The 25930-nt window shown below is 40.4% G+C and overlaps 1 protein-coding gene across 4 annotated transcripts in view; it reads right to left on the bottom strand.

Moving 5' to 3' along the window:
* The window catches only part of tln2b (talin 2b), a 120123-nt gene that overhangs the window by 9303 nt on the left and 84890 nt on the right, over positions 1–25930 (bottom strand). For all 4 annotated transcript variants that reach the window (XM_053236646.1, XM_053236644.1, XM_053236645.1 and 1 more), the window contains 24 exons: positions 25705–25902; positions 24528–24667; positions 23908–24001; positions 23020–23109; positions 22798–22920; positions 21987–22130; positions 21026–21187; positions 20731–20871; positions 19768–19949; positions 16828–16960; positions 16554–16655; positions 16158–16328; positions 15240–15386; positions 14225–14326; positions 13900–14019; positions 13059–13205; positions 10395–10561; positions 10082–10265; positions 9125–9250; positions 6478–6594; positions 3772–3957; positions 3166–3273; positions 2193–2298; positions 26–150 (listed from right to left, as the gene is read on the bottom strand). In XM_053236646.1, the coding sequence (XP_053092621.1) occupies positions 26–150; positions 2193–2298; positions 3166–3273; positions 3772–3957; positions 6478–6594; positions 9125–9250; positions 10082–10265; positions 10395–10561; positions 13059–13205; positions 13900–14019; positions 14225–14326; positions 15240–15386; positions 16158–16328; positions 16554–16655; positions 16828–16960; positions 19768–19949; positions 20731–20871; positions 21026–21187; positions 21987–22130; positions 22798–22920; positions 23020–23109; positions 23908–24001; positions 24528–24667; positions 25705–25902 (3315 nt within the window). The remainder of the gene's footprint in view (positions 1–25; positions 151–2192; positions 2299–3165; positions 3274–3771; positions 3958–6477; positions 6595–9124; positions 9251–10081; positions 10266–10394; positions 10562–13058; positions 13206–13899; positions 14020–14224; positions 14327–15239; positions 15387–16157; positions 16329–16553; positions 16656–16827; positions 16961–19767; positions 19950–20730; positions 20872–21025; positions 21188–21986; positions 22131–22797; positions 22921–23019; positions 23110–23907; positions 24002–24527; positions 24668–25704; positions 25903–25930) is intronic.

Below are 25930 nucleotides of genomic sequence, written 5' to 3'. Positions count from 1 at the left end.
CACACAGGCATGGATGGGTGGCTACCTTTGGCTTGGCTCTGGGCTTAAGCTGCTCCAGTTTTTTAGCTGCAGCCTCAATGGAAGCAGCGGCCCCCAGCAGCTCCGTCTCAGCGATTACTGTAGGGTCCTCAGGATCCACCCACTCTGAGCCTGGGGACGCAGTGTCATGGGTAAGAGGAGTCAAGTTTTATTTACAAAGCATATTTAAGAACAACAGAAGCTGTACCACATGCTGAACAATGAGGTCAAATCCATTAAAGTGGAAAACATAAAAAGGAGAAGAAATAAAATAAAATATATCAAAGCACTATATACAGTAAAAAAGACATTACACTGTAAAACCAGATAAACCACATTCATAATATGAAACATATAAAAGACAGGATGCTTTACAGAAAGAAGAATGTGTAGAAAGCTATGGAGCCTTGCTTTAATCACCACTGCACTGTGTAAGTGCAGCTTGTGGAAATGCATTTTTGATGGATTATCCTCATTCTTTACTGACTTTTTAAGTGCCTATAAAATACTCAATTTTTTAACAGCTTGTGTAGGCAGACAGATGGTTTTGGGGATTATACTGAACCCTGGAGAACTCTACCCCCTCCCATATTGTGCTTCCCGGAGTGTGTGTGTGTGTGTGTGTGCATGCACTCCAACACTCATGCTGTCTCATACTCACCTCCGTCTGCAGCAGAGGAAATGAAAACAGTAGAATTAAAGGTGTGAAGCTGGGAGGCCCAGTGGACCATTGGCTTTATTAACCCACACAGATATAATTCATCCCAATATACTGCCTATTACTACTAACACTGATACAGCTTTAGTGACTGGACCTGAGCCTGAGAGCCACAATACACACATTTAACCAGTAGCCTGTAGGTTCTGCTCTTATAGCCTGTCTGATTGAGGATCTGTCAACAAACACCTGTCTATTGCTAAAACAGTTTTTCTTCTTGTTTCTAGAACAGTAAAGGGGATTCACTTCATTAGATAAGGAACAAGTTCAAGCATTACCCATCTGTGATTTATGGTGCATGTAGTATATCATTAACCTCAGTAAAGATAGTAAAGATAGCCAGACATATTTACGTTTCATGATCAATAACTGAACCCTTTGGTCTATAATTAATCCTTCAATATATATAGATAAATGGTACTGCACAAAAGAAGTGACGTGCATTGTATGAAAATTGACTGTCTGAGCTGGATATGTTAGCTTTTAGTTCAAAGAAGATAAATAAGCCACAATATGGAGAATGTCTCAGCCTGAGTTTGTTAGCAGCTCAGTGGGTTCTGCTCTTATAGCCTGTCTGATTGAGGATCTGTCAACAAACACCTGTCTATTGCTAAAACAAGTTTTTCTTCTTGGTTCTATAACAGTAAAAGGGATTCACTTTATTCGATAAGGAACAAGTTCAAACATTACCCATTTGTGATTTATGGTGCATGTAGTATATCATTAACCTCAGTAAACAAAAACTACCATGCTGTGTTCATGATGCCTTGTAAGTTGCGAGTTGTAATAATGTTGTTTCCCACCTCAGCATGTTTGATGGGAGAAGTGGGAAAAAAACATGGACGTCTTCGTGAAAGCATGTCTTTTGTTTGGTCTGTCAGAGCTCATAAAAAGCTACTTTAACCTCACTTTTACAGTTACAGGCCTGAGTGGCTATTGGCTCTGTTCTACTATAGTGAACGTCAAACACTCATGCAACATTCTGGACTGAAATTGCAGTGCAGCAACAAGCTAGCCAGCGGACAATAGCAAGTAGCATTAGCAACAAGCTAGCTGGCTAACGTTAGTGATAACTCTAATGTTGATGATTACCTTCTTAAAACAGTGATTAGTATTGTCAGTGTCATAGATTTACTCAAGTACTGTGTCTCTGTGTTAACTGATTTAAAGCCAGTACTGCTATAAACTAATTTAAAACTGGAGAAGGGCTTTACACCGTTCACATTGTGTGCGGCCATGTTGAATTGACATCACTCCATAAAACAGGGAAGGACTTGGCAGTTGAGAAGACTACTCCAAGCTGACGATTTGAAATTTCAAGTAGAGGGGGCTATTTTAGTGGCTTTCACCAGTTGGAGGTGGGGAATTACAAGTTGCAACTTCACCTCAAACGAAGCATAAGAACAGATCATGTATGTGGATGCATATATGTACGTGTGTGTTTGTGTTTCCTCACCTTTCATAGCTTCAGCAGTCTGGATAAGCTCGGTGACTGAGCTGGCTACTTTCTTTGACAGCACAGCTAGCTGCTGTCTGTGCTCTGCTGTAGGCTTCTGCAAAACCTAGAACCACATGAACATACTGAATTACTATTCATCAGCTTTAGAAAACCAATCTGTAAAAGGCAGTCACAAAAAACTAACTCAACTTAAACTCTAGCTGAGCTCTCTATGATTTTATAGGCATACTTTTAATCTGATCGTTCTCTGATTTCAGCAGTTACTAGATTATTCAAGTGGTCATGTAAACAGTATGCTGCAATATTTACCTTGAATAAAAGCTTTTATACCACAGCACGGTTGAATTCTCAAATCTGATTGTGTTTATTAATTTTCTAGAACAGAACGACAGACAGTAGTGGCAGCTATAATTAAAACAATAGTTTTCTATTAATATCCTTGTTCTAAAATGTTATCGTTTCTGTAATAACAGTTCATTCACAGGGACTAGTGTATTGCGGACTTGCCACCTTGGGGCAAAAAAAAGATAAACAAACATGTACATTTAATAGTTGGCAAAAATGGTCTGGGGTAAGAGGAATAAAACAATTTGGGACGTGTTATAGGAAGATAATCCTATAAGTCTGTATGTGCACAAATAACTCTGAAACTTTTGTAACTTGCAATCATAAAAACTCTCAAATAAATACTGATCTAGCAACTTGACCACTGACCCCTCTTGAAAGCCAGCAAGCTTGAGTCAATTGTGCACCAACTAACCAATAAGAAATACAGAGCATTATGGATTATTTTGTGAGAGTAGAGTAGAGTAATATTCCACTATGTGATCAATAAAACAGCTTAAATAATTACAAGTTACTCTATTATAAAAAGTAGGGATTTGTACCACGTAGATGCTGGAAAATATAATTAAATTATATAAACTGACAGCAATATGCATTACTAAAACACACACATACACACACACACCAGTAGGACGTGTTCGAGCAGGTCAATGTATCCGGTCGTGCACTCTAGGCCGTAAAGCAGGGCTTTGTTCCTCACATCCTCAGCCACCTCCTGATGATACGCAGCTTGCTGCAGGAGAAAGACACAACACTTAATAAAATGCACGTGATCTCTGAAAATTCAACAGAACCACTACAAGAAACCTGACACAATAAAATTACTCAAAGTCAAAGTCAATCATGAGAACTCAGTTAGTTGTTGAATTTTAACTATCTGTGCTATATTCAGTCAGAGTGAATGGACATGGTGAAACAGTAAAAAGTAAAGCTAGTATTGCTCTTTAAACCTAAGGCTAAATGAATAAAAGATTAAAAAAGAATAAATGAATTTGGCAGTATAAACTGACGTTTAGGTCAGAGTGACCTTGAGAAGGGGAGTAAACTGTGCTTACACTGCCCTCAAGCCTCTCATATGCCTCCTTCCTTTGTAGCTGGGCAGATCAGTGCCAGGCCTGCTGAATGAAAGCTTGTGTGTACTCTGTGTGTATTCAAATGTGCATCTGTGCACCTGTGTGTATGTGTGAGATGAAGAATGTGATGGTGATTGTTGAGCGAGGGCGATTAGCACCTTGCAGGTGAGCAGCATGTCGGAGATGGCTTTGCGGCTCAGGTTGGCAGTGGCGATGACGTCCTCCTGCTGGCCAGAGTTGCCCGCTGCCACAGATTTGGCCGTGGCTACAGTGATGCCCTTGGTCATGCGGATGAGCTCCTCTGGCGTGGCAATCTTCTCCGGAGTATCCTTGGACTGGAAAACCTGCACAGAGGTCAATTCAGTGAATTCTGGTGTAAAAAACATCATTATACACACATTAGCACTTATATTTTGTTTAGTATAAAAAAATTAATATTTTACTAAAGGTAAACTTTTCTAACACTCCTAAAAGTGCTAAACAAAGTCAGTTCTAAAAGCATTAAGGAATATTAGTCATTCTTAACCAAATGGGACGATACTTTGTGTATTTCATATTTGCTTTTATACATGCTTGGGTGAATGGTGTAGGAATTATAGCACTTTGAGAGAAGAATTCTTTCCCTGGTGAAGAAAAATTCCTTCACAACAGCTGGCCAGACAATGAGATAAAGATCAACTTGTACCAGAACGATGGGAACAGAAGAGTATGGAGGAAGGAAGGAACTGCTCATGATCCGAAGCATACCTCCTCATCTTATGGCATTAGCATGAATGACTGCCAGTGAAACTGATCATTTGTATTTATTGATGATGTGACTGCTGAAAAAAGCAGCAGGATGAATTCTGAAGTGTATGAGACTACAGCTGAATGCTTCAAAACTCACTGGACGGCGCTTCACTGTGCAGATATACAATGACTCCAAGCGTACTTCGACAGCGACAAAAGACTTTTTTTAAGGCGAGGAAGTATTATGCTCTGTCTATGGGATCCTGACTTGAGGCAGTCACTGACTACAAAGGATTTGCAACCAAGTATTAAAAATGAGAATTTAATTTATGGTTATATTAGTATCTCTAATTACTTTTGGTCCCTTAAAAAGGGGGGACTACATATAAAAAAAAATACTACATCATTCACCCGATTTGGATGTAAATAAAAAGAAAGTCTGAGATTTGAGCTTATATTCATTATTTAATTTAAACTCCAAAATTCTGTGGTAGAGAGCTGAAATAACAGTAACTTTGTCAGTGTTCAAATATTGATGGACCTGACCGTATTTCCATATAAAACTCCTAAAAAATGACCTAATTACCCAAATTCATTTATTTATTTATTTGCACTTGCAATTACTATGAAATAGTAAAAAAAAAAAAAAAAAAAAAAAAAAAAAAGGGATGGCCTAGATCAATGGCTGATCATATCACTGCCATCATACACAATATGTAAGGAATAAAGCATGACATGGAATGCTTTTTTCAGAAAATAATCAGTGCAATCACACCATTCTGAAGTTGTTTTTTTTCCCCTGTTAAAGCATGCTCTTATAGCACAGCAGTTTGTACCAACTGTAGCAATGCTTAACTTATTAAAGAACACGTCCTAATTTTCATCCAGATACAGTTATATTTAATGTACTGTAAAGACATTAACAGACATCCTTTTATCTCCTGTTATCACTTAAGTTAGAACAGCTATAAACAGTTATTCCCTCATCAGACTCTCTTTTTTCATAATTAAGAGTTAATAAGACAAAATTAATGAGACAAAATACTGCAGTTTGTCATGGTACAGAGAAAAAGTCCAAACTCCTGTCCCCTATTTCAGAAAACTTAACAGAGCTGACAACTCATAAATGTTAAATTCATAAATCTCTTTACAGAAAACATCATGTCAACTACTACACACTTAAAATCCATTTACGTAGAGCACTCACCATGTAAGTCCCTGTAAATTAACTGTTACTATAAAAACAATAACATAATAGAATCTTAATATAAACCTGTGATTTGACTTGCACCTGGAACTACTCTCAGAGCTGTCAGTTACAGAAAATTATTCCATACCACTGTGATATAATACTGAATATCTACTGCATATTTCCGTGTTACTTGTAATCACCTGATGGATATGGCTCAAAATTCCTGATACAGCAATATTCAATAAAATAGTCAAGAATCCAAAAATTGAAACCTGGAATCACTGTAGGTGTGTAATTGTACAATGTAAGTGCATCATTAACAGCTCTTTAGCAGTGACTGCTATTGTTTGGTTTTGGTATGCACCTAAAGGCTTGTTAAATGCTCTTGGTCTCCTGGGGAAACTCTGATAAGGATTAAAAGGAAATTAGAGGCAAAGCTGGGCAATGAGCATTACTGGCTTCCTCCTACACTTGCTCAATCTGCCACTCTGCCACTGATATGTGAAACAGAAGGGAGAGATAGAGACTGAGCAGAGCAGGTGGAGAAAAGGCTCTAGAACATCACCGTATTCCTCAATGTACCTGCAGTAAATATAACAGATGGAGCAAGAGATTTATCCAAGTCTAGATCTCATTAGGCTATACCTAACTGATCCTAATTCATGGCCATGTTGGAAAAAGAAAAAAGGCATAGTAGTAGTATAATTAGATTTATACCAAACCAACTAAACTGACATTTCCAGCATGTAAAAAGCCGCTTTTGCTTGAAAATTGAGTTCTGATTTCATTAAAACTGTGTGGGTTAAGATACTTTAAATACCCTAAACAAATGCAAAGGAATGAATGAATGAATGAATGGATCTTTTTAATAACAAACATTATGATTCTGAACCCTGGCTATATCTCTACAGTTTCAGTCTATTACACCTCCACTATGACGTACCGTCAGCTCCTGTCTAATGAACTCAATGGTGGCCTCAAGAGCCCTCGTGCCACGAGTGGCTTCATCCTCCACGGCTTTGACCGTTTTCAGCAGAGATGTCACATTGGTCACCATCACCTAAAACACATAAAAAAATAAAAAAAAAGAGCAAACAGCTTATCAGCAGTGTTTTGAATTGTATACACTATATAAGCAAAAGTTTGTGGACACCTGACCATCACACTTATATGTGCTTGTTGAACATTCCATTCCAGATTTAGCCCCCCTTTGCTGTTATAATAACCTCCACTCTTTTTGGAAGGCTTTCCACTAGATTTTGGAGTTTTAAGATTTCAGCCACAAGAGCATTCGTGAAGTCAGGCACTGATGTTGGACAAAGATGCCTGGGGCTCAGTCAATGTTCATCCCAAAGGTGTTCAGTGGAGTTGAGATCATGGCTCTGTGCAGGCCACTTGAGTTTTTCCACTTCAGCCATGGCAAACTGTGTCTCCATGGCCCTCACTTTGTACACAGGGGCATTGTCATGCTGGAACATGTTTGGACTTGACCCCATAGTTCTAGTGAAAGGAAACTGTTACACTATACAAAGATATCCTATACAATTGTGTGCTTCCAACATTGTAGAAATAGTTTGGGGAAGAACCACATATGGGTGTAATGGTCAGGTGTCCACACAATTTTGGCCATATAGTGTGTGAGGCTAATTGAGAGGCTAATTTTGGCTAGAATGTATAGCAGCTTCAAATGACCCATCCACCAGCAGGGGGCGCAGGAATCAACGTTACAGTCAAATGGCTCAGGAGGGTGTTAGGAAAAATTAAGCTGAAGTCTGTATTGTCCAAGATTCAGTGCTCTCAGTTCATATTGCGTAAGAATAGTGTTTAGTTGGAGTGCTGTCAGAAAGCATGATCCCTGCAAACATTCAAACTGACACTCACAGGACACATTTGTTTAACTGAGCACTAACTTTTGTCAATAGAGTGTATAGGAGCCACGGAGAATGTTGTGGAAGTGTCAGAATAACTGATGTGAGGAAGCATGCTGAAATGAGAGGCACTCTGATTTTAATGGACCGCCTGAAAACATGTAATTAACTGTCATTTTAAATTTCATTACGAGAGAAAGTAGCGCAGCAGGTAGTGTTGCTGTTTTATAGCTCCAGGGTCCCCGGTTCAATCCCCAACTAAGGTTAATGTGTCTGCATGGGTTTCCTCCAGGTTCTCCGGTTTGTGTGTGTGTGTGTGTGTGTGTGTGTGCATGGTGTCCTGCAATGGACTGGTGCCCCATTCAGCATGTATTCCTGCCTCGCACACAGTGTTCCCAGAATGGCTTTTGAAAAAAAAGCCCAACTAGAATAAATCAGTTATTGAAGATGAATGAATGGATTAAGAGAGAAAGGTAGACCACAGTAGGAGCAGTGCCTTGAGACACTCCTTTTATTAGACACGTACTGCATAGCTGTAAAAAGTACGAGGAGGTTTGGATCTCTCCATATGTTGTAGGAATGCAACCAGTCTGTGTGCAAGTCAGAAAAGAAGCATGAATCTGATTCAGCTCATTAGAAATAAATGAGAAATAAAACACCAACAGCAGAGGTAACTGACCAAACAGACAAGTGGAGCCTAAAAAAGTATCATCCAACCAAGTATCACACGTATCAGTTAAAGGAAATATTTCTCAAACTGGTGAAAGGTGTTTCTATGATGTGCATTTTATTTATTTATTTATTTTTTACACAAGTCATATCCAATTCCCCTCCTGGCTGAATGTCTTCTATTGCAAGACAGCTATCAGTTTGGGAGGGTGAAACCTGACACTTTTTTTTTTGTTTGTTTTTAAATTGCACAAACTATTGCCCAAGTTTATACACTCACCATCCACAGGATCACCTGTACACTCATTCTGACAATCACTGGATTTTTTCCCCCCTTAATATTATGCGTAAGTGAAAATCTAAACAGATCATCAGTTTCTGAAATATGTGCTAGTCTGGCAATCACACTGTTGCTGAAATCTATTTCCCACATTCTGATGTTTGATATAAACATTAACTGAAGCTCTTGACCTGTATCTGCATGATTTTATGCATTTCCATGCTGCCACGTGATTGGCCCATTGGATAACTGCATGAATGAGCATGTGTAAAGGTGTTCCTACTAAAGTGGACAGTGAATAAATAGATGAACTAGCAGATGGAAGCAATTGATTACAGTCACTCTGATCAAATCCGCAGCAGGGCCAAAAAACATTTTCTGTATCTTCCAAGCTGTACATTCTCTGCATTTGGTAACCTACACATGGAGAAGTTCCTCCACTATATTCTACTCGGTGAATAAAGTTTCATGTTCTGACAGACAGGCCGACAGCGGTGAATACAGACCTAAGTGATGTGCTGTGATGCACATACGGCTTAGTTGGGTCCCCTGCTGTGTAGATGATGAGTCACACACACACACACACACACACACACACACACACACACACACTCACTCATACATACACAGATATACTGTGATGCCCGTCAGAGTAACACAGGGCTGAAATGATGGCCACACACTGAGACACACAGTCTGAAGAGAACGCACTGCATACATCCAAGACAACCAGAGACTGTCAGAGCACACACACGCATGTAACCACACATTACCTTGGCAGCACTCTTTAGCTGGTACATTGAAGGATCATCTGCTGGTTTTCCTGCTGCACACTTAGTCGCACCTATCAGTTCGGCAAGAGCTTTGGCCACATCCCTCACAGCATTGATGAGAACCACCTGAACAAAGACAGAGAGGAGAAGTACAAAGAAAGGAAGTCAAGAGAGAAGTAAGGGCACACAGCCTGTAATTAGAAACAGCTGGGGTTATGAAACAAGCTACGACTGCTTTATCAACTGTACAGAGAGAGAGAGAGAGAGAGAGAGAGAGAGAGAAGCTCATCACCCTTCACATAGCTTCCAAATGATACTGTGTCCCAAATGGTACCCTTCTGCATCACTGGTGCTCTGTATACCCAAGTGTGCTACATTAGTTTGGGTCCTTACCTGTCACAGAGCATTGCATAATTTGACACTATGATATATAAAATGGTAAAACCCCTGAAAATTATAAATCATTTAGTTAATAAAGTGTGATTTAAAAAACACAGTGTGAGTAAATGCACTGTGAGAGAATAGTACCATTTACCCCTGTAGTTCTCAGCATAGCCAGGGGGTCTTTAATTTTTTAAATTTCTTTACATAACCCACCATTCTTAAAGTTATTATATTTATTATAGTTATTAGCTTATTTGATGTGCTCTGTTGAATTAAATGGGTTTAATACAAATCTCAATAAGTATGCTCTATCATTGCAAATGTTAGGAAAAAACCTCTATGGCTCTAATGAATACACAAAACATTATTATACACACTAATATAATGTTCATAAAATAAATTTGTACTGACTAGATTGATGGAATTTATTTTACAGTTAAATTTAGCCCTGGTATGCAAAAAAAAAAAGTTTGATGACCCCTGATTTAGACAGTAGAAGGACCCTAACTACTAGGGTTACAAAACAGTAAAGATATGCAGACTAAATTAAAGCACGCTGGTCCACCCACACACCTGCGTCTCCGGATCGTCTGAGCCCATGCTGGCAGCCCCTAGTTTGACCACGTCTGTCAGCTGGGTTATGGTCTTGGCGGAGGACTGCGCAGCCTGGGCCAGTTTCTCCTGGCTGGAGGCTGCGCCAGCCACTAGCAGCTTGGTGTCCTCCACTAGAGCCTTTGCTGTCTTCAGAATGTTCTCCCTAATTTGTGCAAACCACAAAAAAAGCACACATTATAACCATGCTTGTAATGTTCAAACATATAATTATAAAATGGAAGGTTCTTTATTTGTTACTAATGGTCTTTTTTTCAGCTCTGCCGAGTCTTACCTGTGGTCTGCGAAGGACTCTTCGTTTTCGGCGTTAAGCGTGCCTGCAGTGGCGAACATGATTGTGGTGTCCAGGTCAGCGATGATGCCAGAGACAGAGCTGGCAGCCGTGATGCAGGCCTGGGTGCCTTTGTTACCTGCTTGGAGGGCGGACAATACCATGGACACCTGAAGGAGAGAACGCCAGATTATTTAGAGTATGAGACTGGCACAGAGGTGTGGAAAATGAGTAAAAAGAATTTTATAATTTGTTGATGGCACTGTTTAAAGCCATCATAATGATTTAGCACATCCTATAACCTGCATCTATCTGCAGGGGGAATGAAGCAAACATAAAGAATGATGAGAAGCAGCTGGGAGTGAAAGAAGTAAAGGTGCTATCAGTCAAGCAGCAGCCTCATTCTCCTAGGATGAATATTGATGGCTTTGGAACTTTGAGCATAAAGGGTCCATATATCCACATACAGGCTGATCACAAAGCTGACACACAAAGGTAGAGAGACAAGAAAGTTAAAATCAAATGAAAGAAATAACACAGGGAAAGCATTTGAGCGTAGTTGAAGGCTCTAGCTGACTGCCCATATTAGTGTCGCAATCATTCCAGCTTGTCGTGAGAACCAAATTCTCTCCTGCAGTCCCATTCACTCAGAACTGCTCTACAGGCACATCTGGCCACATCTGCATACACTCCTCACCATAGAAATGAAGTCAAGAATGAATACAGTATTATACATTCAACTGTACCCATTCACAACACCACTGACAATAATTCAATAATTAATCTTACTCAACTACAAAACATTCAGCACAAAACACAGGAATGAACTGAGAATGTATTGTCTATAGCACAGCTTGTATTAATATTGCATATAAAGCCATGGGCATTGACTCGGATTGCTTCCGCTCTAAAATGCAGTAACGCTATCAGTGACAAGCAAATCCTTCCCAGCACAATAGTGGATCCATTTCCTTCACCATAATTACTGTTGCCTAGACAATTTTATTACAGATGTTAACCCATTAAAGGGAAGGCGTTTGATACGCACCCCTCAATGCTCTAGATAACACATCACCCTGCATTATTATCAGTTAAAAGCAATTACCAGCTGTTGCTATGCTTTAACGCAGAAGATGTGATCAAATTTACTACCAATATTAGCAGGCACAAACAAGGATTTACTAAACTGCTTCAGCCACAGTGGCAAACAGCATGTTCACAGATCATTGAAAAGACCTCTGATATTTCATAAAGGCTTAGTAAGCGATTCTGGGGGAAATTTGTTTTGTAACTCACAATACAACCCATTCCTTCAGTGTTTCCTCCCAAGCCATAAACAATTTGGTAAAATCTAATGAGATATTGATGAATAGGTAAGTGTAGTGAATAAATTAGTGAATGACTTGAAGGTATAGTCATAGTCAAGGTATAGTGTTTTTGGCAGAAGTTAGTGTACCCCCCAAAACAACCAATGCCTCCTAAAACACGTGTACACACACACACACACACACACACACACACACACACACACACACACACACATGACTAACACCTGGTGCTCTAAAATGAAAGACCATATAATTGGAAAATCATTTTGCTGGTATTTGAAGATATTAAAACATAAACATACACACACACACCAATCCTGGGAGGCAAGTACTGACTACAAATATAGATTTGGAATTAGCACACTAGGGAAAAAAAGTGTAATTTGCACTCTAAGTATGGCTTTGACAGGTATATGTAAAATGCAGGCAGGAGGCAGATACTGAGGACACCAACAGTCATGATCCAAAGACTCTAACTTCTGTCTGGTCCTAATGCTGGCTACACAAAAATACTGTAACAAAGGATGGTAAATTTGGCACCTCAGTCTCTCCTAATCGCTGAAACCCATCTCTTCCCAACCCATATGATCATCTCTCAGAAAGTTTTGCAAACTTTGAGCAGAAAGATGTACTACAACAGCACTTTGTATGCTATGGCATTTTACTGCAGTAAGCTCGCTGTACCATTTAGTCTGCTTTTGTTTACTTCCAGATTTCAAACCTCAAAGTGTGCTGCTTCCTTGTCCTGATTGGTTGGATGTTGGAGCCCACCTAACTGGACTTTGTTTGTTTGTTTGTTTTACAGAGCCTGGGTTGAACCAAGAGCTTTTATTCTTGGCAGATATTTAATTCACAGCTGTCACAAAGTGAGCAGAACTGCGCCCAATGTTACTAAAATGTTTTGCTGACCCTACCTTTAATGTCAAACATCTCAAGGTTGAGAAATTAGATGCCAATAGACCCAAATGCAGTGATATCAGTTCAGCTCTACACCAAAATTCCAACCTCAAACACCACACTGCAGTTAAATTTGATGGTTCTTTGACTTGAAATCCTTCATCTCACTGATTTTCAGTGTTCTTTAACAAAACACAGATGTGTGGTCAATGTTCAACACAAACACTGTTCAGCCCTATAAAAGACTAGTGACACAACACTGAACAGACTCCCCTTTTTCCTGAAACAGCACAGCAGACCACAGTGAAATACAGGCTCATAAAGCAGACATAAATTCCCCTTCTCAAAGTGACTTACTACATTCAGTGTAGAGTACAAAAGTCTCAGTGAAAGTGGTGCAATCAGAGTGGTGGAGGAAGGAAGCAAGGGCTGTCAGGCCTACCTTCTCGGTGACAGCTCGTGCACACTCGATCAGCTCTCTCTTGGTGAAGCTGTCTGTGGGACTCATCTGGAGTGCGCCAGCCTTCTGCACCAGGTAGATACAGCCATGACCGAGCTCCTGCACGCGGCTTTTTATCTGCACGCCAACCTGGAGAGGAGCAGAGTCGCGTGGCACAGTGAGACCTTGGCCAAGTGTACATGCTCAGTCCCTCGATCCTAGACTGCTTTGGTTCTTCACATAAAGGCCGATGGGTGAATAATGAAAAGACGGCGAGAGCTGGTGAGTGGGCTGGATGGCACTACACCTTTAGTTTCCTGACACATAGATCCATGGGTAGGTGGTGCTTCATTACCACCTCACCAGAGGCTTTTAAAGCTAGTGGGGGTGCGCAGTCACTATGGTAACAGCAGCAGCTGCTTATGTAAAGGCTATTGAAGAGAGCGGGTGGCTCGCAGACACTGGATGCACACTCTGGTTTAAAATATACATAATCAAATTGTGATGTACCACTGGCACTTACAACTTTACTCTTGATGATAAAGAAATGAAAAAAAAAATGCAGGAAGATTTGAAAGAAAAATGGCTAATTGTGGTTTATGGCATTATGTCCAGACAGCATATTATTCGCTCAACCCATTCCATATGAAAAGTTCGAGTCTGTTTTAGGAGTATAGCCAGCTGTGCCTCTTGCTTACATGATGTCTGCATTGTATGCATTATCCAAAGCACATGATTATATAATCTGTGTGTGTTTATATATGCACCTCCTGTCCACCCCACTCCACTCTTTCCACCCCACTGGTCTGTTGATGACAGACTGTCTCACCAAACTGATCCTCACCTCCTCCGGCTCGGCTGTGGCGGCTGCCAGACGTCCTTGTTGTGCCAGCTGGATGTAGTCCACAGTCACCTGAGACGCCAGGCCACCCAGCTCCTCCTGGCACGTCACTGACTTTGTCATCTGGAACAGATCACTGTATCAGTGTCCTGTACGTACCTCACTTTAGCTGCTATCTATATATGTCCATTTTTCCCACTTACATCAGTTGTTATGGAAAGGCTTGAATACTCACAGAGGAAATATCAGAATGCACGTATATGTATGTAAGTGTTTAGAAAAGACAGCCGAGAGCATTGGGAGCCGAACGTGATGACAGGCTTCTCACCATCTCTTGTGCGGTGATAGCGATAGCCTTGGAGAATTTCACCATGGTGGTCTGGTAATCTACAAATGTGCCGTCCGGTTCTGGCGGAGTTCCCTCATCCATCTGAGAGAATAAAAACCATGAAACAAGGTTGATTTCTCTTGCAAAACAGGCCTTACTGAAAACACTGAATATGCTGTTCCTCTTAATTACTGTCTTTGTGAAAAATGGGTGAAAATTAATCTGCAACTATGTTTCAATTGTTGCCATCATCCATCGCGTGTCTTCTTGACAATATAATGAAAGAGTGCAGACACACATAAATGAGATGAACGGCAGTGAAGGATCAAACGTAGGCTAATAATGAGCTCCATGGAGGACTCCAGCCGCAGCGACAGTCCCGGTGTGAATGAGTGACAGCTGGAGACACTCGGGCTCTGAATGTGAAAAGCCTCCTGCAGATTTCTAATAACAGCTGCTGAAAGGACCTCCTTCCAAGCATCCGCATCCAGAATCCAGCTCTTGGCACAGAGCTGGCACAGAGAAAGAGCCAGGCTGCTAGCGTGCCATGTGCAAATACTGCTCTCATATTTCCATTCTACAGTAGAGTCCATATATCTATTATCAAGTGCTATTTTCATTTTATCAGTTAATAATCACCAATACACCATAATTTAGCTGCTTGAAAAAATCCTAATGACATTCAAACATTCCATGCTTATTTTTAAAAACTGGGTACAGCTTCATCATCGCAGTCTCAGATACTATTTTATCTATGCTAATTGCTTTAATTATAGCTTATATTAGAAAAAACATTCTTGATTTTACCAAGTAAACATATAAAGTCATGCTTTTCAAACTTCATAACAGATAAAAAAGACAGTTCTAGGTAATGATTTCAGTTGTTTGGACCTTACAGTATCATCCAGTAGGTTGAGTGTATGCTGCATTTTAGCAAGAGTGAACTTCATGTTTGTAATACTGAAGTGCGTAGCTGCGTCTGAAAGATCCTGTTATCTTTTGGTTGTCCACTCACCCGTCCCATGGCCTCAGCGATGGACTCCACCATGCCTCCTACCATCCCTCCCTCACTCGCCGCCTCATTCAGCGTCACCATGATGTCATCTACTGCTTCCTTCATCAGCTGCGCTGCCTCGGCTATTGCATCATGGGTATGGGCTGCCTGTATGAAGATGGTGTGTGTGTACCAGTCAATGTATATGGTCGATCAGTTACAGGCTAATAAGCACAAAACCTAACCCCTATTTAACGTCACACCTGAGTGCGAGTAAAATCTATGCTGAAACACATCATAGACAGATACACATAATGACACTCACTTATAAATAATGCCACATAAGACTGATCCAACACTATATAATTATATGAGATATAGTTACAATATACAATATAAAATTAAATTGCTGTAAACTAAAACCCTAAGCATTTAGGCTGCACAATATATTGTTTGTTAATCATCATCACAATATGTAACTAAGCAACGTAAGAAACCTTCTGTGAGTATTCTGACCAATCACAGAGGTTCGTGATAGGTCAGGGGTGTCAAATCAAATAAATTTAGAACCTGTGTTCTAAATAAGAACTGTCTTGCGGACCATAAGTGAAATAAAAGATTTGAAAAATGCTAGTCTCTGTTATTCCACTAAGGAGAAAAACAGAGCAATAAACTCAGGGCCATAAACTCAGCTACTGACAAGATATGCTAATGATATATTAGCAAGCTACAAATTTGAAACTGTAACATTTCTCTTTCCAAAAGAACCAATTTAGGGGTTTTACAACAAAAGGGCTCAGTAGTTATTCAATCACAACTTTTTAAATTTTTTTTAAAAAATTTTATTCATTTGGCCTTTCAGATAAATGCAGATAAATGAACACATTTAAGAGGAGGTGATGCTTTGATATCGATCTATTAAACTGAGCTCTGTTCTACCTTAGGGTTTCCTCCACCCTCTTTGGCTGCGTAGAGCATCTGCAGTGCGGACTCGGCAAGGGTCTTGGTCTGGTCCAGGATGTTCATCTGCTGCTGGTGGTCCATGTGCTTAGAGGCCAGTCCCACTGAAGCTACAATGAGTGGCTCAAAGTAGCTAGCCACCTGACTCACCTGCGAGAAGATGGAAGCTATGCAACTCAAAGCTAGTCACAGGCAGAGAGGTGTACTCTTTATTTAAGCCCGCTGTTCATTTGGTTGAACATTGTGGACAATCTAATCTACACTAAATTGCAGTGTATAACATAATGAGGTATACCACAGGAGTCATTTGCTATGTGAAAAGGCCAGCGTGCGTGTGTGTGTGTGTGTGTGTGTGTGTGTGTGTGTGTGTGTCACCTTGTGCCCAAGCTGTGCGGCCTCCCCACGGGCTGCAGTGGAGATGGGTTCTATCAGATGGCCAATTTCCTGCACGGCCGAGGTCACCTGCTCCTGCACGGCCTGCATAACCACCAATACAGCCACATTAGCTACAACGCTAGCACTGTCCCAAATCAACAAAGCTGCTACAACACCTGCTCATCAGCAGAAAGACAAATCCATAGATAGTAAATAGGAAGAATATTTTCAGCACTAATAGGCAGCTGACATACAGATTGATGCATTTTAGCACCTCTAAAGAGATGTCGTCTCTGCATGGTAGACTCTGGCCCACGGCAGCTAAGGAGGCTTGCTCTATGTCTCGGATGCACTTGTTGATGCTGTCGATGCTGTGATCACACTCCCGCTGACCTGGAGCCTTGTCCCTGTAGCAACATAGAGAGAGAGGTGGTGCTGACTCTTGCCTTTCGTACTATTCTATCAAGACACAAGATACATTACAGTTGCAAAAAGTATGAGAATTAGTGCAGACTCGGCCATTTCTAAGCACCCATTCAAATACACACACTAATATGCACCCACTGGCTGCATTCCAAATGTAATTGGATGGATTGGGAGGACAATGGAGCTGGAGGGCAGCCAAGCGGTCACAGATCCCTTCTTCTGATACTGTTCCTGTTGAGCAGGCTGTTGGCTGAGAGCACACCCTTATAGACTGGAAACTGATCTCAAATCAGCCTGTCTACATGAACAAGAAACATTAACATGGACTGCTGTCTGATCTCAAATCAGCCTGTCTACATGAACAAGAAACATTAACATGGACTGCTGTCTGATCTCAAATCAGCCTGTCTACATGCACAAGAAACAGTAACGTGGACTACTGTCTGATCTCAAATCAGCCTTTCTACATGAACAAGAAACATTAACATGGACTGCTGTCTGATCTCAAATCAGCCTGTCTACATGCACAAGAAACATTAACATGGACTGCTGTCTGATCTCAAATCAGCCTGTCCACATGAACAAGAAACATTAACGTGGACTACTGTCTGATCTCAAATCAGCCTGTCTACATGAACAAGAAACATTAACATGGACTGCTGTCTGATCTCAAATCAGCCTGTCTACATGAACAAGAAACATTAACATGGACTGCTGTCTGATCTCAAATCAGCCTGTCTACATGCACAAGAAACATTAACATGGACTGCTGTCTGATCTCAAATCAGCCTGTCTACATGCACAAGAAACATTAACATGGACTACTGTCTGATCTCAAATCAGCCTGTCCACATGAACAAGAAACATTAACATGGACTGCTGTCTGATCTCAAATCAGCCTGTCCACATGAACAAGAAACATTAACATGGACTGCTGTCTGATCTCAAATCAGCCTGTCTACATGAACAAGAAACATTAACATGGACTACTGTCTGATCTCAAATCAGCCTGTCTGCATGCACAAGAAACATTAACATGGACTACTGTCTGATCTCAAATCAGCCTGTCTGCAAGCACAAGAAACATTAACATGGACTGCTGTCTGATCTCAAATCAGCCTGTCTACATGAACAAGAAACATTAACGTGGACTACTATCTGATCTCAAATCAGTTCATCCAATCCATTATATCTCCAAAGGCATTCCCTGAGCATAAAAACACTGAGCACCAGTTCACAGTTCTGTGCAGTTTGACTAAGGCAGCTATTTAGATGTCACTACAGAGATAAACATCAAACATTAGACAATTGTCTTCTTTTAGGAGAAACATAAAAGAAGCATCACAGGATAGTACCGAATATTAGGTGCTTTATACTTAAAATGCCACAAAATAAGAGGTTATCTGACTCAGTTTTACTGTTAGGTTTACAGTTGCCTTGGGTCCCCACAGTACTATTGAGAGTATCATAATAATGTGTGGAAGCCACTGCCTCTGAAAAAAGCAAATCTTAACTAAACAAAAAGGACATATACTGCAGAAAACAGATAAGTGGTGAATTGCTATTATATGCTTTCCACACTCCATGGAAACTCACAAATGAGAAACAAATTACTGTGAAACAGAGATCACATCAGACTAAAACTGAAAGAGAAAAGTCATAACACAGTGTGTATGTATGATTCACCCACAGACACTTTATATCTGTCTCTTATGGAACATTTCTATTTTTGCTGATTCCTAATTAAGCAAGCTTGTACAGCTTCCTCCATACAAGATACGTGATTGCTGTAAGTACGACAATGCATGAATGATTTCTTCCACCACTCTTTCACTCAGCCTACACAAACCTGACATACCAGCTGCTGAAAGTTAGTGTCTGTGTACTTTTTCCCCTCATTTTCTTCCAAATTGGTTATTTAAATAAGTAAGATTTATTTATAAAGCACATTAAAACTAACCCACGTTGTACTGCAAAGTACTGCACAAAGTGCTGCACAAAGTGCTGCACATGAAACAACCTGGTACAAGAAATAAAACTGCATAAGAAATATAAAATTGAAACAATAAAACACCACATAAATCAGCTAGATATACAAAACGTGTCAGACTATCACCTACCAAGCCTGCTCAAATGCCAAAGCATACAGGTTTTAAGACTATATTAAAATTCTTGAATAGTAGAGGGCTTGTCTAACTGCTAGTGGTAAACTGTATCAGAGTCCTGGGGTGCAGAAAGCACTTTGCTCAATCAAAAGCGATAGTAATTCAACAAAGAGAGGCCACAGACCATGAAGAGCTTTAAAAAAAATAGACACTTCCCACCCATTAGCTAGTTCCCCCTACACAACAGCTACCAAACAGTGAGGATGAGGGCTAGCATGTGCTTCATCTGAGACACATGAAGTCAGCTACCACATCTTTTCAAACTGCTGCTAATGCTATATCACAGTGCAGCTGAACACACCTAGGAAAGTGCTGAAACTAGTGAAAACTAGGAAAGTGCTATCTACCCTCTTCCCTTCTTCTGCATACATGAGTTCACAGACACCCGTGATTGGCTAGTGTCACTGTGATTGATAAGGGAGAGCCAGTTTTGCTCTTTTGTACTCCTGGCCAGATATGTTTGCAGCACTGACGGGATTTGAACTCAGGAGCCGTGTGTGTGTATGTACTTGATCCATGACCGTGAGGATCTGAACCTCTGAGACTGCAAGTGTCAGCATGAAGAAATAACATTGACCTCTTTGTGATTTCTATAGTGATAAAATGGAGAAAAGTGCACAAACCTGATGGCAGTGATGAGGCTCTTTATGGAGTCGGACACCGTGCGAGAGTGACCTGCCAGGACGGACCATGTAGGTGGGTCTTTAGGGTTGAGGATGAGAGAGCGAGCACTTTTCAACAGCTGGGTGGAGCTGTCCAACATAGAACGAGCCGAGCACAGGATTGGCTCCTGAGCTGCTGAGCCCTGGAAAGGAAGGATAAAAACAACAATCAGTCAATCAATCAATCAATCAATCAATCAGTAAATAATCAAATGATAATTGCTCCACCACTCAAGTCCACACACATTTCCTGGACAGCTTTTAGCCAAACTCAGATCACATTCAGGTTAACTTGTGCAAATCTAAAAACTCTTATTTAAGGAAAAAAAAGTGTAAGTGTACACAAATACCAACTGAGTCTCCACATCACAATGAAAGCCTAGAGAGGTCTAAAGTCAGCTGCTCTTAGATGTGCACACAAGAAAACTCTCAATGTTTTCTTTATCCTCCCCTGACAATCTCTACTTCCATGGCAGTTGCTGTCTGAACAAGCTTGCAGTTAAACTGTGGTGATAAACCTTGTAAAAGCAGAGGAAGAGAGTTTTACAAACACTGTAAAAATGAAGCCGACCCTCATTTCACCTTGAATAGTTCCCTGACTAAAAAAAAGGAAGTGGCTCATCAAACCACCACAGCCTTGTTTTTCTGAAACTGAGAGCAGCTACTTTGCTTTGGCACAGGATTAAAGGTAATAGATCAAAGGTACTCAAGTCACCTACTTATTCATGAAGGCTATGGGAGCAGTCGAAAAGGCCATTTTATAGTACCTTCTGAACAAAAAGCATTGGGCATAGGAGCAGTCTGAGGCTAAGAGCTATCACAAACCTGCTTTAGTTTCATGACAAAATGCTCTTTAAAAATCCGGCTTTCAGTAACACGCCATAAATAAGGCATCTGAAGTGCTACTGGATGACATTATCTCACCTCGTTGCTTATCTGAGCAGGAATGCTGGCGAACTCTGGATTAGAAGCAAATGTGGCGAGATTCTCCACAGCCTGTATGAGAGGGGTTGTGGCAACACGGCATCTTTCGCGGTTCTCATCGGAAAAATCTCCATCCAGGGCCTGCGAAAAAAAAAACACAAGCATTCTAATACCAAAAACAATATTTTACTTTTAATACTGGAAAAGCAAATGCATCATTTTCTATTATTATTATTATTATTATTGTTGTTGTTGTTATAGTTAATTAAAAAAATAGCACTAACTCTAATCTTACCTTAATAGTTTTGACGAGGTTAGCCGTGGTGTTGGCCACTTCTTTGGCTGACTGCACAAAATGTCTCCTGGCGACAGGGTTAGCGGTTTTGGATGACGCTAGACGACAGGCATTGCAGAGAGCTGAGGTGTGCTTGGCTACAATCGTGGCTGCTGACAGCACCTTTGCAAAGAAATATATCCATAAAAACATTTTTAGTTTTTATTTGCTTTGTCTTAGTAAGAGTCCCAGAATTGTTCATTTAAGCTCTCAATATAGAACACACAAAACAAACAGTTCAAAGCATCTTTGCTATGTATGCAGGTGATCCAGAGGTGGACAAATACTAAATTTATTATTAATTTATTAGCCCACAAGTGAAAGCACCAGTATTTTGCCTAGTTTTGGTTACTGGGAAATTTGACTAGGCTAAAAAAAATGGTAGCAAACAAAGTAATAATGTATGGTGAGGTGGTTTGCTTGTTAAGCGCAGTAATAATTATGAGTAAAGGAAACAAACAAGTAGAAGATCATTATTCTCTTCTAACACTTTCTACTCTATTGTGTCAACATGCATGCATCCTAAATAAAAAAAAAAATCAGCAAGGTTTTGGCCAAAGTGTAAGCTATGAGATGTGGTGTTCCTCCTTTTATAGGACATGCACAAGATATTATTTGAGGATGGCTATTATTTGAGTCACATAACACGGGCTACAGTTACAGCACTGAGGCTCGTCACACCACAGTGAAACACATTATGTTTAAACATATCTACATATTAAATGAAAAATATTTGTTTTGTGAAAGGAGTATTTTTTTTTTGGTTATTAAACCTGCTTGTTCACCATGGAGGGGGAAAAATAAATATATGAAAGTAATAGTCCTGACCCACTATCTGCTTGTCGCAGGCACCCATGCTACTGATTTGTCCACCCCATCATCTGGTAAAAGCAGGCGTTAAAACCAAAGGCAAATTTGTCACCTGGGAGGGACTACTGGCTGGGTCCACCAGGCTCTGACATGCCATCTGAATGGCCTGGTTAGCTTTGGCAAACTGGATGGGGTCCACCAATCCCTGATGACCTGACTGACTGTTAGGATCCGACACACCTACCAGATACGATGCCTACAGACCAGAGGAAGAGAAAAATTAGGTTGAGCACTGATCTTCTCTGAACCTCAGTAATGGTTAGTGCACTATGGGATTGAGACAGGTCTTAAGAAGTACAGAATTTTTCTACAATTTTTATAAAGCAAGACATAATCAGGAAATGAGAATATATTAGGGATTCACAATATATATTGTTTGTTAATCATTGCTTTCTACAAAAGCCCACAATATGTTAATGAGCACTCAACAAACATTGTTTCTTTTGTTCTGTGAGGACCTTCTCACTGAGTTTTCATTGTTTTTTAAAAAATCATGGCATTGTCATAACCCAAACAGCACAGACCAATTCATTTTGATCAATGGAATCCAGGTCAGTCTTTAACCGTGACACATCGTGGATACACTAGTTTGTTTCAGTGCAGTGTTAGAATACCAAAATAACGCCTTCTGCCCAGTGTAAAGAACTTACATTGGGAAAAACTGAACTGGAACATAGATTATCTACATCTGTGTAACTCTAATAGAGTCTATTAAAAATATTCAGTTGTCTTTGGTCTCTCTTTATATGAATGCTTATGCTAGAAAGCAACCAGTGAGCTGTGTGAAATTAATCAGGAAACGTGGATCATATAGCCTTTTTAACACCAGACAAAAGAATGACGAGCTTTTCTGATACACTCACCTGGCCGGCTGCCTCTGTCAGTCCGCATAGTGCTTTGGACGCCACACCCACACACTCCCCAAAAGCCGGCACATCTCCTGTCTTACAGTGCTGCGAAATACCTGCCATGGACTCCCCCAGCACCTGACATAAACAACAAGGTATATAATTCTCCCCTGCTTACAGTATATAGAGTATAAGATACTCTGCTTTACAGTATCAGTGTAATATAAAAGTTTTTACCTTGGAGTTCTCCATTACGCTCTCAATGCAATCAAAGTAGGAGAGATCATTGACAGGTTCATTGGGGTTGTCTAGCATTCCTCTAACCGCCTGAAGAAAGAGAAAAGAGCAAAAGAGATCACAGGGATGTAGAGATGATGACGCTGAATGAGCCTCTTTGAAATGCTCATTTCTTTCTCTACTGAGTCTAGTGCGCAAATGGCTAATATTTCAATATCCCCAATATCGCAAGGAATTTGAGCTCAAGGCTCCGTGAGTCAATACGAAAGATACTACCAGATGAATAACCCAGGAGGGGTCACTATAAAGAAAACATAACACTCTATATGTTTGTGGGTGTATGTGTGAGGGATGATGTAACTGAAGATGAATACATTGTTCAGAATGAACGGATAATGTGATATGAATAGCACATACAGTATGAGGCACACTATTTGCAACAAAATGCAAATGTGGACATGAGCATGCAGTCAGATATGAAGCTTGTGGGACATATAAAGGCCACAATCATTAATGCTAACATGCACCGGTGGTTTAAATTTAGCTACTAGTTTGTTTATATTCTGGGAAATAGAACCAACTAAATTTTAAAAAATATCATGCATCAATGAATTATGAACTTGAGTGATACTTGAGAATTGTCAGAGCCAGATTTCATAGACCACACTAACGTTGTTGGGTCTATATTAAATAAAAACATAAAAAACAAATAAAAAAAAAATAAATCAGGCTTAGGCCACATCCATTTTGAATTTAAATCCAAAAAAAAGAAACACAGATATTTGGAGCCCCAGATACAGGAAACAGATATAGATAGTGGCATTATGTGGCATTGTGTTATCTCTACTGTGTTTGTATAAGACATAAGGTTGAAGTGTATTTGCTAACCTCTAACTCACGCAAAGCATTATCACACTCCTTCTGGCCAGGTGCCTGCTGGGTACACAGTGTGATGAGCTGGTTAATGCTCTCGGTAACAGCTCTGAAACACATTGCACACAATACAGTATGAAACACACATCACATATCCTGAAATAAACACATTAGAAGATGAAAAAAAAGTGGCAAGCACTACAAAGCCCTCAGTTGTGCTATGCAGATGCCAACTGATCCTCGTAAGTCTTACTGATCTTTAAACTTGTACTTCCTTATGCATTGCTTTAACTCAAGTCCAGCACACACACATATACAGAAGTACATGTGTGACTCTTATCCACCATCTTCCTCATTAAGGAGAGAGAAATCAATCAAGCACAAAGCCCAATGATGCATCTGTCTCTCTCGTCCACCTGAGGCAATTTCACACACTCATGCAGTGAAAAAGGCTCAGATGCTGCACACATGGCCCCAGCTACAACACACTCCTCAATTCCAAATTTTCATTTTGTACTTAAAGTATGAAGGCCTTGTGGTTTTTGCCACCTTCCACTAGATTTCACTGGCTCTCGCCCTCAGGCTGGGCGGTTTATGATGATGAATCACATGCCTGCCAATTGCAATCCACTTACCTCGCTGCAGCTGCGAGAAGATTCTTGGCATTAGCAGCTCCAGGATCCACAGACAGTGACTTGGCAGCCAGCAGCAGCTTGCTGGAGGCCATTGAGATGTTCTTCAGATTGCCAATCACGTGCATTTGGTCATCTTTGGACTGCAAAGTAAAAGAAAAAGTAATCACAAATATTCAGCTCACATGACAGTATGCTTTTTTTTTGGCAATGTGATAAAATAGCAAAGACAGCCCAGTGCAGAATGCTTTCCTTGGAAAGAAATACTATTAAAAAGGTTTTAAAGCTGTAGGCCATTGACTATTTATGGATTAGGAGCATCTGCAATGATGCTATACTGAAGTATTCACAAGAAAACGTGTAATGTTTGCTCCTAGGCCACGCTGCCAGTCCTCTCCTCCCTCCCCATCCCTCACTCACTCTTATTGGGCATGTCATGCTCCATCACCCTTCTTCCCCAACCCATCTCTCCAAATTAATGAGCAAAATAAGCAGAACGAGAACATCATCAACGGGTTCATTGATGGAGTGTCTCCTGTGCTCTCGGGGATGATCGTGGGCCTAAATGAATTAAATGAGGAGGTCTAATTAAGAAATGACTCGAAAACATTTCACTGCTTAATACCACTTTGAGCCTCAGAATCAATTCATTTGAAGATCTTCATGATCTATAATTTGTTTATCATAATACCTTAACTTTTTATTGATATGAATCCTTGATGTTATCCTGACCTGTTTCTGGCACAAAAATATTTTTTAAAAATTTGTTTGTACCATTATTGCATACTTGAAAGCTGGACTGTCTAGGAACTGGAACAAAATAAACAGAAGCAACTGCAGAAGATTAGGCTAAGTGGACTCCTTGGTGTCTAAATTTCATCGTTAATAATGGTCCGGATTTTGGTACATATGCGTCAGAATTTCAGTACTTGAATGCAACTAGACATTATAAAACTGTCAGACAGTATTAAAATATGTAATTTGTTACAAGTTATGAATTGTATTCTAAAGATCACATACTATTTACCATGTAGAATAAACCTGACAGTTACACTTGATGCCTTTTAAACTATGAAATTATAAGTCTTTATAAGTTAATGTAGCATGAACGCCAGCTGTTCTGTTTGAGGTCACTGGCTCGTTCCAGGCGGAAATGGGTCGTGCACTATTAGACTTGTACCTGAGTGTGTCCAGCCATCTCAATGCCAGCGTCCAGGAATTCGTCAAAGTCCTGACTGAATTTGCCAGAGGCCACAGCAAGCTGGCTGCTGGTGCCACGTGACGAGTGCACCACTTCTCCAGCGGAATGGTTCAGCTCAGCGGCTGTGTGGTTCAGGTCAGTCTGAGCCTCCTGGAATGACTTGGAGCATGGAGGCAACTGCGCAGACAAGACACGGAGGAAGAAA

The sequence above is a fragment of the Pangasianodon hypophthalmus genome, chromosome 9 (genome assembly GCF_027358585.1).
Source record: "Pangasianodon hypophthalmus isolate fPanHyp1 chromosome 9, fPanHyp1.pri, whole genome shotgun sequence".
In the NCBI taxonomy this organism is placed as follows: domain Eukaryota; kingdom Metazoa; phylum Chordata; class Actinopteri; order Siluriformes; family Pangasiidae; genus Pangasianodon; species Pangasianodon hypophthalmus.
Note: the sequence above shows the minus strand (reverse complement) of the source record. Positions and strands in the feature narration are given on the sequence as shown.